The 16,648-nt window shown below is 40.7% G+C and overlaps 1 protein-coding gene across 1 annotated transcript; it reads left to right on the top strand.

Annotated features, from left to right (window-relative positions):
- The first annotated feature begins 2,621 nt into the window (after positions 1-2,621).
- On the top strand, positions 2,622-13,967 carry Gm14325 (predicted gene 14325). Its single transcript, NM_001024849.3, has 4 exons — positions 2,622-2,721; positions 8,312-8,438; positions 8,647-8,707; positions 9,862-13,967. Exons 1-4 carry the CDS (start codon positions 2,719-2,721, stop codon positions 11,165-11,167), a joined length of 1,497 nt encoding a protein of 498 aa, NP_001020020.2. The 5' UTR covers positions 2,622-2,718; the 3' UTR covers positions 11,168-13,967.
- The last annotated feature ends 2,681 nt before the right edge of the window (positions 13,968-16,648 follow it).

The following is a 16,648-nucleotide window of genomic DNA, read 5'->3' as shown; positions in this document are numbered from 1 at the left end:
ACCTACTGAGTGAATTTTTTAGAATAGCAGGAGATAGCTGCTTGGTGAACAGTCTCCAGCAGAACATAGACAGAGAGCTGTCTGGAGACCTGCAGAGCAAGCAGATCAGAGAGGAGCAGAACACAGCGAAAGGAGGATGGGAAGCTGTCTCCTGCAGAGCATAGACTGACAGCTTGGACACAGGACTTGATTACCATCCTTTGTTTTCATGCTCCCAGACACCCCTTCTCTCTCTACCAGTCTCCAAGCCCAGGCTTGGTCCTTGGCAACAGAGGTATACTTTGATATCATTAATCTTACATCTAGATGTCAGGACTTAGAGCAAATGTATCACTTATGTAACCATCCAAGTCAATGCCAGGTACCAGCTTATACTCAAGTATTTTCATAGAAGTGTAGCTACAGATGAGTGAACTCCCATTTGAGTGCTAGGAAGTGAAATGGGTTTGAGCAGTGCTCTTAACAACAACTGAATGATCCCTGTAGCCCACTAATCTACTTTCAATAAAATAAGAGAGAGTGCTATACATTATAGATTTGAGATACAAACACCAGCTTTGAGGAAGGCTGAAAGAAGATAGTGACTTTGAGGAAAGAAAGCTGTGTGTGCTTCAGGTGACAGAGCTAGAAGAGTGGGAATTCCTAAGACCTTGTGGCTAAGGCAATTTCATCATAATCTCAAGTTGCTGAACAAGAAACTGTAACTTTTGATGGATTCCCTTTTGAATTTTGGTCTTGTTTGTTCTGTTCATTGTTTATAATGCTCCGATTCTTTCTGGTAAGGCTTCTTTTGTGACATTGTGTGTTGAAAGCATAATAGGCTCTCTTTAGGATATGGTACAGTGATGTTAGGTAAACAGGTGTTTTCACGTTTGAGGAGACAGATGGTAGTTAAATTAATATGGCTCCCATAGACTCATAGGTTAAATTAATATGGCTCCCATAGACTTATAAATTAATATGGCTCCCATAGACTTCCTAGTTTGTGGAACTGTTTGGGAAGGAACACAGGTCTGCCTTTTTGGAAGAGGTGTGACACTTGGGTGCATTTTCAGGCTTTATCCTCTTCTGAACACACCCATATTGCAAGCTCCCACTTTCGTGGAGTTCAAAACGAGTTCTCACCTTTCCCTTGATTTACAGCTAAGACCTTGTAATACAAGAGGAACTTTCCAGATGCATTTATGTCCAACATTTTTATAATTTATGGATGATTCTGGATGACTATGAGGTAAGAATGTCCTTCAATATCTCAGCTTTTACATTTGATCATCTTCAGAAAAGAATTTAACTTAACATTCATAGGAGTAGGCAAATCTATGTGTAAATGTGTCTAGATTCCCTGAGTAAAATCTCAATGCTCCCACACTTGAAGAAAGGCATTGCTTTGGAAATGGCTCCTGTGCTCTCCTTACCCATCACCGGAAAAATCTTTTGAAGCTGTTCTGTCTTGTCTGCTGTGCTAGGTATTCTTGTCAGTCAAATTGAACACATCTGGAATTAGCTGAAACAGAAAGAGTTGGGTACTGTGAGGGATTTTTCTTAATTGTAGTTTTCAATCTGGGAAAAGTATTTTTAATCTGGGTCTTTTGGGGTGATAAGATCCAACTTGGATCTAGGCAACAGCTTATGGTGACAGCCTACATATATAAAGGACATTGAAGATGGTAGCTCTATCTCTTTGCCTTAATGCCCTACCTCTTTCTAACAACTTTTTGTTGTTGTTGTTGTTATTGTGTGTGTGTGTTTGTTTGTTTTTTTGTTTATTTTTTGGCAGTAGTGCATAATTTTGAAAATTAAGGTATGTAATGAAGACTAGTTGAGATGTCAAGCCACATGAACTGAACCACTATTGGAAATTTTAAATGTGTAGACAGCCTTTTTTGGACTGGTTGAATGGCATCCTGTGAGTCATTCTAATAAATGCATTAACTATATAATAGAGATTCATTCTATCAGCTCTGTTCATCAGGAAAATCTTTGATAGCACAGCTGTGGGTTTGTGGTTGTTGTTTCCTGCTTTGCTCTGAGGCTTGTCTCAGAAACACCAGGTAAACAGTGCTTGCAGTGTAGCTGAACCCAGCCTGAAGGCACCAAACAAATATTGCTTTCTAAAATCTTTCTTAATTGTTAATATTCTGGGCACATTTCCACTTTTGGGACAGATTTAACTCCATTGTAATCTGATTTATTGACTGTGAGAGCCATCCAACTTGAATCCAGGAGGAAGAAGTGGAAATATCTTCTGAGTGCTGTGATTGGAGCTTAAGGAAGCTCCAAATTTGCAAAGCAGGGAAGCATAGAGTTACTGCCCACAAGGGGGTAGAAGCAGGCAGTTGAATAGCAGGGATGTGAAGCCTTACTTTCTCCAAGGGGATTGATGGGAGGACAGATCGGTAAGCAATTGGATGAGAGGCACTTGTGTTAATGAACTTCAAATCTGCAGATCTGGAAAAGGTTTGGCCAAAGCTGGAACCTCTATGCTGTGTCTCTTTAACATACTCTAACCCTAAGGGTGGTGCTCATGTCACTCAAGACTCAATAGCCAATCAGAACCTCCACGTTGACCTGCCAGTCAGAAGAGGAGGCGGCTCTTCCAGGTCAAGCTTGCAAGTTCCTTTCTGTAACTCAGCGGTCATGAGAGTTTCTGTGTGATGTGTTCTGCGTGACTCTACTGGGTGTTGTGAGAGAAGGTTAGTCAAGCTCAGAACTCCAAACATGGTAAGTGCCAGGTCATCTCCTGCGGTGCCGTCGGTGTGGGGAAAAGAGGGGAGTGGGAGAGAACTCGCTTCTGGCCAGAGTTCCATTGCGCTGGGCAGGCAGGAGCGGGAGGACTGCAGGACGCTTTCCACATGGCCGCGGGTGGCTGTCTGGCCGTGGGAAGGCACGGACCCAACTCGGTGGGTGGTGGAAAAGGGCAGCTCTAGGCACCAGGTTCCCAGCCTCCAGCATCCCACGCTGGATACCCCGGAAGAGCTTAGGACAGAATGGGGTCCCCGGGGTGGCACTGGGCTTCGGGGCCAAAGGGAGGAGAAGTTGGGGGATAGGGGCCACTGAATGGTTCCCACGCGAGCGAGCATCCTTGGTCAGGTCCGGGGCTGGAGCACAGGATGGCCTTCTGGCAGGAGGTTTTCTTTTTAATTTTTGTTACTGTGTGAATTTGATTGCAGTTTGGCTGCAGGGCTTCCCAAGTATGAAGCAGAGATGGCTGCACTGGACATTGCCTGTATAATTTAATAATGTTCTTTAATTGCAGAGAAAGGCTCTGTGCCTTTAAAAAGGAAAATAAGTGGAGTCTGGAAAATTTTAGTGAATGCAAATTTCCCAGACTAGAGCTCTGTCTGCAACTGTGGCAGAATTGCTGAGCCAGGAAAATTTCAGCTGTCTGAATCATTTGCTCTGTGATCTTACAGTGGAGGAGCTGCTGTTGTCTGAGTCCCAGCTGTGTTTTCCAGGCTAATGAGGGACTCTGTCCATGCCTTTCTATCAGGAACCCTAGTGGAAGGTAGCTTGGGGTTCTTTATGGGAGTCTCTTCAGAGCCATCTGTTGCAAACTGTGAAGAAGGCCAAAAGCCATGTCATGGTGATTGTAATTGTCTCCTTTGCCAGGCCAGGAGGAGCAAGTTTACTGAGTTATCTGAGTCAGATCTGCTGGTTCCAAGGACTGTGGTTCTGTTGGTCCATGTGGTGATCATAGCAGAGGCCCTTGTCCTTTGCCCCTTCCTGAGTGTGGATTAATGGGGATGTGGGAAGCTCAGTAGCCCTAGTAGCTTGTGGGCTTGGGTACCAAAGGTTTTCCACGGAGATCTCTTGCCAGCCTTGGTGGGAGGGTTCCAGCAAATAGAAAGGAATGCAGGCAGGGAGGGGAAGTTGCAAACCTGCTTTTGCAGTGCCAGTCAACTCCACCTCCCTCTCTGCTGTGCCATGCAGTAATTCTGTGCCACCCTACACTGAGTAGGGTCCCCAAGTGCACTGGGGGCTTGGTCAGTAGTGGTTTTTTTAGATACTTGGCAGTTCCCTTGTGCAGGGTTGTTTTATTAGACTTCTCCTGAATTTGTCCCAGTGTATTCTAGCTTCTGCAAACTTCATAGAGGTCTCCATTTCTTTCCACTTATCCCTGTAAGTAGGATACAAGAAGCTACTCTTCTTCTTTTTTTTTTTTTTTTTTTTTTTTTTTGATTTTATTTTTGAGACAGGGTTTCTCTGTGTAGCCCTGGCTGTCCTGGAACTCACTCTGTAGACCAGGCTGGCCTCGATCTCAGAAATCCGCCTGCCTCTGCCTCCCAAGTGCTGGGGTTAAAGGCGTGCGCCACCACGCCCGGCTGATGCTACTCTTAAAAAGTTTACTTGGCATAAGACATAGCTTGTGTAAGCTCTCCCTACTGCAGCTGTTGTAAATTCTACCTTTTACTTTTGCTATTTTTCTCATCTCCTGCGACCTCCAACTCAGGAACCCATCTCTGAGAAATGGCTTGCTATTTCAGGGCTCTGAGGCACTTAATAAATGTTCTGGGGGTCTTTGCTTTGTATATCTCCTAGCTGTCTTAAGTAGGACTTGTAATCTCCAGTCCATATTGAAATTGTTCAAAATAACCTGGGGACTGAACAGGAAATAAACTTATGGATGAGAGCATGTGTGGAATGCAAAACCTGTTTTTGCCTGGCTGGTCTTTGAGCATTAGCCTCACCTGAATCCATGCTGCCATTAAGAAAATTTTCCTAATTAATATTTTAGTTGTATATGGAGTATTTCTTTCTGGGATGACATGTTAATTCTGGGAGAGCTGTCTCTTCTTCCCCATATAGAGATGTTCTAAGACAAGTATGTCGACTCAGGTAGCCTTGATCCTGGTCTGCTGTTCTCCAGGACAATGACCTTGCTTTCCTCTTGATATAAATTTCTAAATTCTTGAGTTAAAGAATGTAGCAAAAAAGTGTTTTATAGTTGCTCATTTGAGTCATATAATGAACTATTCATTTCTTCTACCTTCAGTAGAGAACAGGAACAATAGTTTACTGTTATCTCTGTCAGGTGAAACAGGGCGGGAGCGAGTTAGATCATAGAGAAAACCACAAGAGAATCTGCTCCAGGTGTCACCCTTCTAGAGAAGGATAAGAGTCAGGCAGGGTGAATAATTTTGTAATTTAACAGCATGTATTAAATAATGCATGATATTAAATAAAACTAGATTGGTGGGTGCTTAGTTTGTGCAGGTTAGCTTGAGCCAGTGATAATGAATTTCTGTTTTAGGATCTATACTATATAGATAGAATGTATCAGAAATGTAAAACACATGCCATTAGCTGGAGCTGTGTGTGTCAGATTATAGATCTCAGTAGTTAACAAAGCACATAGGAGCAAGTTCAAATACTATCTTATTAATGCCATTTATTCTACGAGGAAGAGCATGATCTTTTTCAAATCAGTACAGTAATATATTTTTTCAGTTATTTTTATCTTTTTAAAAAGTTATTTTTTGGTACTACTTTTTAAATTTCATTTTCACTATCCATACGTGACCTCTTACATGTTTCTGTTCTCCAATATTGACCCCAAATTAAGAATATCATTCCTATTTTTAAAGAGATTTCATATCTGTCTGCTTAGAGAAACATCTCCTGTAGCTTTTTCTTTATGCCATGGAGTAAAGACTTGCTTTGAACTCCGAATCCTGCCTCTGCTGCCCAGGGCTTGGAAAACATTCCTACAGCTGCTTTCAGGCTGGGTTCTGACTGATCAGTGAGCCAAAAGACACCAGGGAATGAGTGTTGTCTAACCTCCCTGGGTGACAGGGTTACAAGTTAGGGGATTACAAATAAAGAGGGACAGGTATAAGGTTGAGTTCACTGACCAACTTTGAAGCTGGTCTACTTGCAGCACAGAAGAGGAGGAGGAATAAGGTAGGTGAGGCCTTTCTGCTTTGGCAGTAGTTGACATTCACCATGAGGAGTCAAGGAATCAATTTTACACAATCAGTAAAATTCCATACTGGCCATCTTGTGGCATTTCCCAGATTAGGGCAATGACAAATGAGATCACAGGCCCTGACCATTACAGCATATTGCTGGCTTACCTCACCATCTACCCCAGGAGTAGGACAGCCAATCTCCCAGCTGTCATTCTGTATGCAATCCAATCATTTGGGAACTGGCCTTTTCATCTATCATTAATCCTCCTGACCTGGCTCTTGCTTCTCCCCTCCTTCCTCTCTTCACAAGGTCCAAGGTCATGTCTACTCTATATTTTCCCAGGTACAAATGGGTCTGGCTATGTTCTCACTTTGTGTATAATATACTTTCTACTCCAACATACCTAGGAGCAGTGATGTCTTTTTTTAAAAAATATCTTCTTTTTCTACCTTTTTCTCGCCCAATGGCTGCTTTTAGTCTTAAAATTCAAACCCACTTTCACTTTGAAATTTTTGTTAATATATGAATTGGATTGCAGGTTGGCTGCAGGACTTCCCCAGTAAGTAGTATAGATGACTGTAGTGGGTATTGCATGCATAATTGAATATACAAAGAAAGGACCCTGGGCCTTTAAAATGGAAATTACTTGGTTTGCGGGACTAGATCGTTCTTTTAAATGTAAATATTCCAGACTAGGGCTCTGTCTGCTTGTAGGGTGTAACTGCAGAGTTTGGGAGGTTTTAGCTATCTAAATCTTTTGCTCTGTGATCCCACAGTGAAGGAGCTGCTGTTGCCCTGAAGCCCAGCTGACTTTTCCATGCTAATGAGGGACTATGGGCAGGACTAACAATCAGGAACACTAGGGGAAGGTAGCTTACAGGTTCTTTACAGGATTCTCCTCAGATGCATCTGTTAAAAGCTGCCTGGAAGACCACAAGCCATCCCCTGGTTATTATAGTAATCTCTGTTACAGTACAGTAGGAGCAAGTCTGCAGAGCTATTTGAGTCCGATCTGCTGATTCTAAATGGACTGTGGATCACAGTTTGGTTCTGTTGGTCCATGTGGTGATCATAGCAGAGGCCCTTGTCCTTTGACTTCCTGACTGTGGATTTACAGGGGTAGGGGTGGCTCGGTAGCCCTGGGAGTGGGAATGTATGGAACTTAAATGTGACTATGCAGTATGCACATACAGGCATTGCCTTTGGTGTGCCGTAGGACAACATTGGAAAAGTAATGGTTTGATTTCTAGAATTCATGACCCTTCTGTATTCAGTTTTGTGTTTCTAGTTTTATAAATAGTTTAGAAGGTAGTAGTAAAGAGCTGTCAGCGATCATCCTTCAGAAATATTTGATTAGATTCCTTTTACCTTTCTGTTACCTATTGTCAAAATGGTGTGATTCACAGAACTTCAATTCTTGGTTACAAAAGAAGCTTCTGACATGCAGAAGTTTCTCAGGTGTTGCTGGTGCTGGGTGGGTGGATAGGACAGACTGGAGCATAATGCATATGGCAGGAAGCAGACATTAAATTATCATTCAGCATTTTTTTTTTTTTTTGTATATGGGCTCCCGTGGGCCGGTTTAGCCTGAGAGTACAAAGGGTCATGAACAGCTGTAGAACAATAGCTCAACTTTCTGATCATCTACAATGACAGAGAGAACTCTGGAGCATGGGGCCTCTCTGTTTGGAAGTCAGATCGGTAGTAACTGTAGGGTCAGATTTATAACAGTTTAGGGGTGACTTTGAGTTATTTTTATTGGAGGCAGGAAATATGATTTTATTTTATTTCTATACACATCCTAGCACAGGTAACATTAGTCAAGGTCACATTGTTCCTGGTGTAGTTGCCTTAGTTATTGAAGAAAAGTTGAAAATTGGTCACGTGGAAATGGGCAGAGGAAGCTTTCCCTGATATTGTGTGGCAGTTCTGTGGCCTACTATGAGACTGTCCTGTCTAGGAAAACAGATAGTGGGCTTGTTCTTTAGACAGACTGCTTGGTCTTTGGGAGAATTGGCTATGGTTGAGAAGGGGGTGTCTGCCCAGACTTGGGGGCTAAGAAGGGAAGGGGAGATGGAAATGGTCTTTTTTATCTACAGGTGACATGGATAGGTGAGAAGAAACTGCAGTTTTAAGGGAACTCTTGCATATTTGATCTCAGGGAACAAAAATGTGGAAAGTCTACCAGCATTCTACATGGTTCCATACACAACATCTTAATACTAAGGCATCAGGTTCCCAGAGATCATTTATTTACTTAAGTTTTTGTTGTCCAACTGTGAAAGACTGGATAAAAAGTACTATGTGGGTAGGCAGTGCAGTCATCGAATATTCATTTTGAAATAATCCTTTACACTGTTTCTGTATATTTTGTTTTGTACACACTTATCAAATCTTACAGGATTTAATCACCTATGATGACGTGCATGTGAACTTTACTCAGGAAGAATGGGCTTTGCTGGATCCTTCTCAGAAGAGTCTCTACAAAGGTGTGATGCTAGAGACCTATAGGAATCTCACAGCTATAGGTAATATTGTGATTTTTTTTTATTTACGTTATAACATGTATGCACAACTGTATCTTTGTTATTGTTATTTGTTTTGTTAATTTCAATTGAGAATGAGGAAGAACAAGATGAATCAATCACTCATGGTTCTAAAGTTCAATGGCGTTAGTAACTTAAATGTTGCCTAATTTCCAATAATGTAACATACTTTCTCTGGTACTGGGTTTAGGTTACATTTGGGAAGAACATACAATTGAAGACCATCTTCAAACTTCTAGAAGTCATGGAAGGTACTTTTCTTCTGCAACCTGATGAAAAAATTCCTATGAAGAAAGTTTAACGTGTGCTACAAGTAGTAAAGAAAACCACTAGGGTACAATAAGCACTGATTTCAGTCATGGATGTTTACTGAATTTCATAAAATCATATATGTCTATGGCAGATATGAAATTATTGTTTGCAAGGCATTCCATTAGTTCAAAGAAAGAGATATAATGGCTTAACAGATATGATACTGTTTAAATCAAGCCATGTAGAGCTATGCTGTACAAGTGCGAGTGTCTTCAGTCTTATATCGCTTAGATATTGCAAAAGGAACACACAGTGATTAGGTGACAAGTATATGTCTAAAACCTAGTAATGAGCAAATAATCCATAGTATATCTGAGCTCAATGATATACTTGTAATAACATTGCTAAATTTAGTGAGATGAACAGTTCATAAGATTCAAAAATGGTTTTGTGGAAAAACCTTAATCTCTGTACCACATTTCTGTGACGAAAAAAAGTCAGCTGTGAATGTAATGTGGAATTTTCACTTGTTATTCTTCTTTTGATGTGGATGTCATAGGTTAAGATGGATACAAGTCTTGTGATCATTGGGGCATTGAAAGAAGCCACATACCTTTCACTTTTCCAGAACAATTAGAGGATATGCAGTATAACATATTTTGAGCAACATTTAAATGTGCTATATAAGTTTATAAATAATTTGCTTCGAACATTGCTGGGGACATTTACCAACTCAAACTGCTGAAAATAGTAATGAGAATTAAAGCAGTAGAAAATTTTTTTTCTTTTGCATTTGTTCATATTCCAAATGTAGTATTACTCTCATGATAACAAAATTTGTGAAAGCAATCATTGTGCAAACACTGGGAGTTCTTCCTGTTTTTTTTCAAATATGTGAGTAACCTTTTATAGAAAAAGTATGTTATAAATGTGAGCCACATAATCAGTACTGTTTCCATTTCATATATCCTCGAAGATGTAAAACAATTCATAATTTAGTAAAACTCCTTTGAATATAAACAAAGTAATATTACGTTAACATTAGATTGCTCTGTTCAATGAAACCAAAATTTAAAAGAATTCATACAGATAAAAAGACTCATCAGTATAATCAGTGTAAGAAAGATTTCACGTGTGCAAATTTTATTTGCAGGCATGAAAGAAGTTGTTCTGCAGAGCAACCCTCTGAGTTTATTCAATGTGGTAAAGCCTTTGCATATGAGAGTGGTAGACAAAGGCATCAAATTAAACATACTGGAGAGAAACACCATGACTGTAACCAATGTGGTAAGGACTTTAGAACATGGAATGTCCTGCAAATACATAAGCGAACACATACAGGAGAGAAACCCTATGACTGTAAACAATGTGGTAAAGCCTTTGCAAGAAGCTGTCATCTCCGAATACATAATCGAACACATGCAGGAGAGAAACAGTATGAATGTAACCAATGTGGTAAAGCTTTTAAAAGAAGGAGTGACCTCCAAATACATAAGCGAACACATACAGGAGAGAAACCCTATGAATGTAAACAATGTGGAAAAGCCTTTGTAAGCAGTGGTGAACTCCAAAAACATAAACGAACACATACAGGAGAGAAACCCTATGAATGTAAACAATGTGGTAAAGCCTTTTCACAAAGCAGTCATCTCCGAATACATAAGCGAACACATACAGGAGAGAAACCCTATGAATGTAACCAATGTGGAAAAGCCTTTGCAAGAAGTGGTGACCTCCAAAAACATAAGCGAACACATACAGGAGAGAAACCCTATGAATGTAAACAATGTGGTAAAGCCTTTGCACATAGCAGTCATCTCCACATACATGAGCGAAGACATACAGGAGACAAACCCTATGAATGTAAACAATGTGGTAAAGCCTTTGCAGTATTCTATACTCTCCAAATGCATAAGCGAACACATACAGGAGACAAACCCTATGAATGTAAACAATGTGGTAAAGCCTTTACAGTAATCTATACTCTCCAAATGCATAAGCAAACACATACAGGAGAGAAACCCTATGAATGTAAACAATGTGGTAAAACCTTTTCACAAAGCAGACATCTCCGAATACATAAGCGAACACATACAGGAGAGAAACCCTATGAATGTAACCAATGTGGTAAAGCCTTTGCAAGAAGTGGTGACCAACAAGAACATAAGCGAACACATACAGGAGAGAAACCCTATGAATGTAACCAATGTGGTAAAGCTTTTATAAGAAGGAGAGTCCTCCAAATACATAAGCGAACACATACAGGAGAGAAACCATATGAATGTAAACAATGTGGTAAAGCCTTCGCAAGCAGTAGTGACCTCCAAAAACATAAACGGACACATTCCGGAGAGAAACCCTATGAATGTAAACAATGTGGTAAAGCTTTTGCACAAAGCAGTCATCTCCGAATACATAAGCAAACACATACAGGAGAGAGACCCTATGAATGTAACTAGTATGGTAAAGCCTTTGCAGGAAGCAGTGGTCTCCAATGCCATAAAAGATAAATACAGGAGAGACACCATATGAATGTAACCAAGGTGGTAAACCCTTTGAAGGAAGCAGTGGTCTTGAATATTATAATCGAACACACACAGCTGAAAAACCCAGGAATGTAACCAATGTGGTAAAGTCTTTGCAGGAAGGAGTGACCTTTAAAGAGAAAAGACCATACAGGAGAGAAACTCTATATAGGTATCTGATGTTATAAAGCCTTTGCAGCAAGCATTGATCTCCAAGTACATAAATGAACATATACCAGAGAGGAACCTTTTAAACGTAACCAATGTGGTAAAGCTTTTTCGAAAACCAATAGTCTTTACACACATAAAAGCACATATAGTTGAGAGAAATGCTTTGATTTTAACCAATGTGGTTAAACTTTTTCAAAAAGCAGTCATCAACAAAATCATGAAAGAGCACGTATAGGAGAGAGATTTTTGAATGTTAGCAATGGTGCTTTTATAGCTTTTTCACAAAGCAGTGGCCTCCAAATATATAAAGGAACACATACAGGAGAGAAACCCCATGAATATTGGCAATGTTTTAAAGGACTTCTACAGCACAATCATCTTCAAATCTGTAAGGAACATGAGGTTTTGAGAAATCCTCTGAATAACACCAATTAGGGAAAGCAATTGTACAAAAGAGTCATCTCCCAACACAAAAGTATACACACTAGATAGAAACCCTATGAATATAGGCAATGTGGTAAACATTTTATAAGTCACAGTAGTCTGTAAGAAAAGGAGACACAGTTGAGAAAAACACTATGAAATGAACAAGTGAACAGAGCCTTGTGCATTAAAATCTTCAAATACATAAAAGAAGACATAGAGGTGAGAAACCCGATGTCTACAAGCCATGTGGTATTGCTTTCACTTGTCAGTCATATTCAAAGACACAAAAGAAAACAAAATGTAGCAAAAGGCTGAGTGTGTTTAATATGGTGAAACTTTTTGAATATTTTAGAGTCTTTACAATGAAACAATTCATACTGCAAATAAATTTAGGAATATAATATGGTGAAACCTTATCAGATTTCCCAAATCTTCATCATTATGAATGAGAAACCCATAAATGCATTCAATATGGGGAAGCCTTTTAACATTTCTAATTCTTTATAATCCTGAAAATAATCATACAAAGGAGTTCAAGGGGATACAAGAAATGTTTCTTATTGTCTTGCTTGAGTTACAGTCCTGACATCCTTTGGTATGAATATCAATGTGGAAATTGTGAGCTGGATTAAACCCTTTCCTCCCCAACTGCTTCTTGGTCATGATGTTTATGCAGGAATAGAAACCCTGAGTAAGACAAATTGGTATCAGAAGTGGGGTATTCCTGTGACAACCTGACCATGTTTTGGGAGGACTGTGGAAGGACTTTGGAACTTTGGGCTAGAAGATCCATTCTGTGTTAAGAACTCTGTGGGATGTTGTGTAGGAAGATAATGTTGAGAACCGTGCAGAAGATGGAGGCCTGGCTTGTGAAATTTCAGAGGGAAAATTAAAGCCTCTTTTCAGGGCCATTGTTACTTTGTGAAGATTCTGTGGTTCTGGTTAACTGGGGCTGAAGAATCAGCTGTGATTAACAAGATAATAGAATTTCTAGAGTGAAAACTTTGCATTACTGGGACTGTTGATGCTGGTTAGCTGGAGCTAAGAAATTAGCAGTGATTAAGAAGAAACCAGCATCATTGAAGTGGCATCATCTGTGAAGTGTTTTCTGAGAGCACAGAGGAAGTGTTCTAGAGATAATCAAGGTGGTACCTTGTGCTGTGGCTGGACTTGGTAGTGTGTAAGTCTTACCCTCGTGGTACTGGTTTTGAAGGCATGAAGGGATAATGCAGATCAGCTAAGGCCCAGCACTTTGAGAGGCCATGGAAGGCCACTGGTGAAGGTGCAGACTCAGGTGAAATTGATGGCCCAGTACTGAAGAGATCATGCAGTGTTTTGGAGTTGACAGGTCCATGAATGACCACGAAGAACAGCAGCAGCAGTAAAGTACATGCATCTGGAGCCTAGAGGACAAGTGGTGTGCTACAAAGGACAGGGTTGGAAAAGTGACCCAAGCCCTTGGATCTTTTGGAGTTGTCCAAAAGATCGTGAGTTGGATCCCAGACATTGGACAGTTGGAGTTTAATTTTTACTTTTGATTGTGACTGTGCCCTGATGTTTTTCCCTCTTGAAGGAAACAAGTATTTTAGTGGATTCCATAGTAAAGAGACTTTTAATTGTAAAAGGCTTTGGATTTTAAAGGATATTGGATATTTTAAAAGCATTGAACTTTTAATATGTAAAGTCTGTGGGGCTTTCAAAGTTGTGTATATCTTGGGCATGAATAAGAAACTAAGAGTTGAGCATTACTAGTGATGTGTTTGCGTGTCAAGTTGACAAGGTGTCAATTATACTGGCTAATTTTGTGTCAACTTGACACAAGCTGAAGTTATCACAGAAAAAGGAGCTTCACTTGGGAAATGCCTCCATGAGATCCAGATGTAAGACATTTTCTCAATTAGTGATCAAGGGGAAAGGCCCCTTGTGGGTGGGACCATCTCTCTGCACTGGTAGTCTTGGGTTCTCTAAGAGAGCAGTCTGAGCAAGCCGGGTGAAGCAAGCCAGTAAAGAAACATCCCTCTATGGCCTCTGCATCAGTTCCTGCTTCTTGACCTGCTTGAGTTCCAGTCCCAACTTCCTTGGTGATGAACAGTAAGCAGTATGAAAGTGTAAGCCAAATAAACCCTTTCCTCCCCAACTTGCTTCTTGGTCATGATGTTTGTGCAGGAATAGAAACCATGAATAAAACAAGGGGTATAAGGTATGGATTGTAAAAAAAAGATTAGACAATAAAGAAATGAAGAAATAAAATTAATTTTTTTTTTGAAAAAGGAGGATCAGACAGAAACATTCCTTCCAAATTATAGCTTCATTTTCACACCAATCAGGATTTAGGGATAGGGGCTTATGTAGTTTACAGTGTCAACTGTTATATAATATGACTGTTATAGCTTAACTAATCATATGGATTTGTTCTTTGGTGGTAAAGTACAGGTCTTATGTTTTGAGGGGCACAATGAAAAGCAGAAAGCATTGTTAGAGACAGTCATTATGTTTTAAAAAGAAAATATGAGTAAAGTGAGGTTGGATCTCCACAATACCTAATCCTTGGAAACGAACTTAGTTTCACCATATGATTAAATTCAGGATAATAAGAAAAAGGCAATACTTAGGGCCTGGTGTTTGGATTTGATTTGTTTTTCTGCTAATTCCCAATTGTGTATTGATTCTTATGCTACTCCTGTTAAATTCTTCCCAAATTTCATGATAATCCTGTACTGGGACACTGAGATTACCTGCCCCAAGCTGATTGTAAATGGGTAACAAAAGTGCCAGCAGCCAATGGCTAGGCAGGCAACAAAGGCAGGACTTTTGATTCATGGCAAGGGAAACAAAGAGGATCTCCATGCCAGTAAAGGATTTGGATGCCAGCTTCAGAGCTGGGAAAGACACAATACCAGCCACATAAAAGCTAGGAAAGAGTGACCCCAGTGTTCCCTCCTCTGATTGGTTCTGGAGAAGCAAAGATGGGCTCTAGATTTAGGAAATTAGGTGTATCACAGGGGAACCAATAGCAATGTGGATGTTTGGGAGTGTCCCAGCCAATGAGCTGATTTGGCATATTACATAATGCTGTTTGTCTTTCATTTCAGACTCCAAAGTACTTGTATGCTGAGCTAAGAACTTAAAAAGGTGGCATCCTATAGTAGAGCAGAGTAACCAACTGAGTCTACAGAAGGCATCACACCTATAGGATGGAATGCAATATTAAAAACTAATTGGGGATTCTCAAATGAAAAACAAATGCTACGATGTGAAATTAAGGGATGAGGAAAATTGGTTTCTTAGTGGATTCACTTGTTTTGCTGAGCCATTTGAGTCCTCACTAGCTGTGCAGGTTCACAACTAAAACAAAAGTTGAGCTAAAATGGTATGCATAATTCTTGGATTTGTGGAATGAGCTGGGACTCAGAAAAATGTCCCAAGCTGATCCAGACATCCTTGTTGGTCTGGATTTTCCATGAGCCCTCTTCCACCATGAGCCCTTCTAAAAGATTTCTGTCTGCCTCAAATAGTTTAAGCTTGGAGGTGCAGTACAAAGATTCAGGCTGCTCAGAAAGCAACAACAGAGGTAGATGGTAGAGGCTGCCCAGAGCTATAATCAGAAAAAAAAGAATAGAGAGAAATCGATGAGATTCGTTTTAACTTCTTTTAAGGAAAAATGAGCACGTGGTGATTGTGTAAGAGTGTTTGAGGCAATCTCTGTGAAGGGCCCTAATGTCTGCAGTGGATTCTCCACATGGCTGCCACCCTAGCACACCCAGGTCCTTGAGATCACTGGTAAGTGGAATGCAATATAAGTTCCAAAAAATACAGAGGGTCTTGTAATAGTAGGAACAGGGACAAAGGACCAGCAGCGTGACCAGCGACTGAGATTAACTTCTGGTTGGAGCCACCCTCCCCCACCCCCATGCAATCTTTGGCCAGATCTCAGCAGAGGGCCCAAAGGTCCCCAGAGGACTCTTCATGCTGAAGGCCCCCTAGCACACCCTGGTCTTTGAGATCACTGGTGAGTGGAATGCAACATCACTTCCAAAAAATCCAGAGGGTCTTGTGCTAGCAGCAACAGGGTCAAAGGACAAAGGCAGGCCCTAGCACATCCAGAATCTTGGGATCACTGAGAACTGTTTATGCAGGAGAGTAAGTGGGCAGCAGAAGTAACTAAGCTTCTTGAACAAGATCCCTTCAGGCCTTCATCCTCAGCCAGAAGACAGACCTAACACCCAGAACCCTGGACACTTTCCCTGCAAGAGGGGAGTCGGCCTCCAGGGAGGGCTCTGACCCCAGGAATCAGGAGGTGGATCTGAACTCCAGACTTCTGTGCACCTTCTCTGTTGGCACTTTCTCTTTATGTTACCTAGGTCACATTATATTTAGTGGATAGGATTATAGACAATTAAGACTGTAGTAAGATTAAGGGAGAGTTTCCCTTAGAATTTAAGACATATTTCAAACAACCAGAATGGAGATTTTAAAATTATGTTTATTCTTTAATTATACTCCAGTCATTATCACCCCCCCATTCCAACCACTTACAGTTTCTCATCCCATATCCCGACCCCTCTGTACATCTCCATGAGGGTGTCCTCACACCCACAACCATTCAACAACATCCTGCCAGGCCTCCCCAATCCTTGGGACTTCAAGTCTCTCAAGGATTAGGTGTGTCTTCCCTCCCTGAGTCCGGGCCAGGCAGTCCTCCTCTGTATATATGTTAGGGACCTTGGACCAACAAGTGTATGCTGCCTGGTTGCTGGCTCAGAGTCTGAGAGATTTCCAAGGTCAAGGTTTCTTGAGACTGTTGGTCTTCTTGTTGGG

Source organism: Mus musculus, chromosome 2, assembly GCF_000001635.26.
Source record: "Mus musculus strain C57BL/6J chromosome 2, GRCm38.p6 C57BL/6J".
Taxonomy (NCBI): Eukaryota; Metazoa; Chordata; class Mammalia; order Rodentia; family Muridae; genus Mus; species Mus musculus.
The sequence above is the reverse complement of the archived record's forward strand: the minus strand, read 5'-3'. Positions and strand labels throughout refer to the sequence as shown.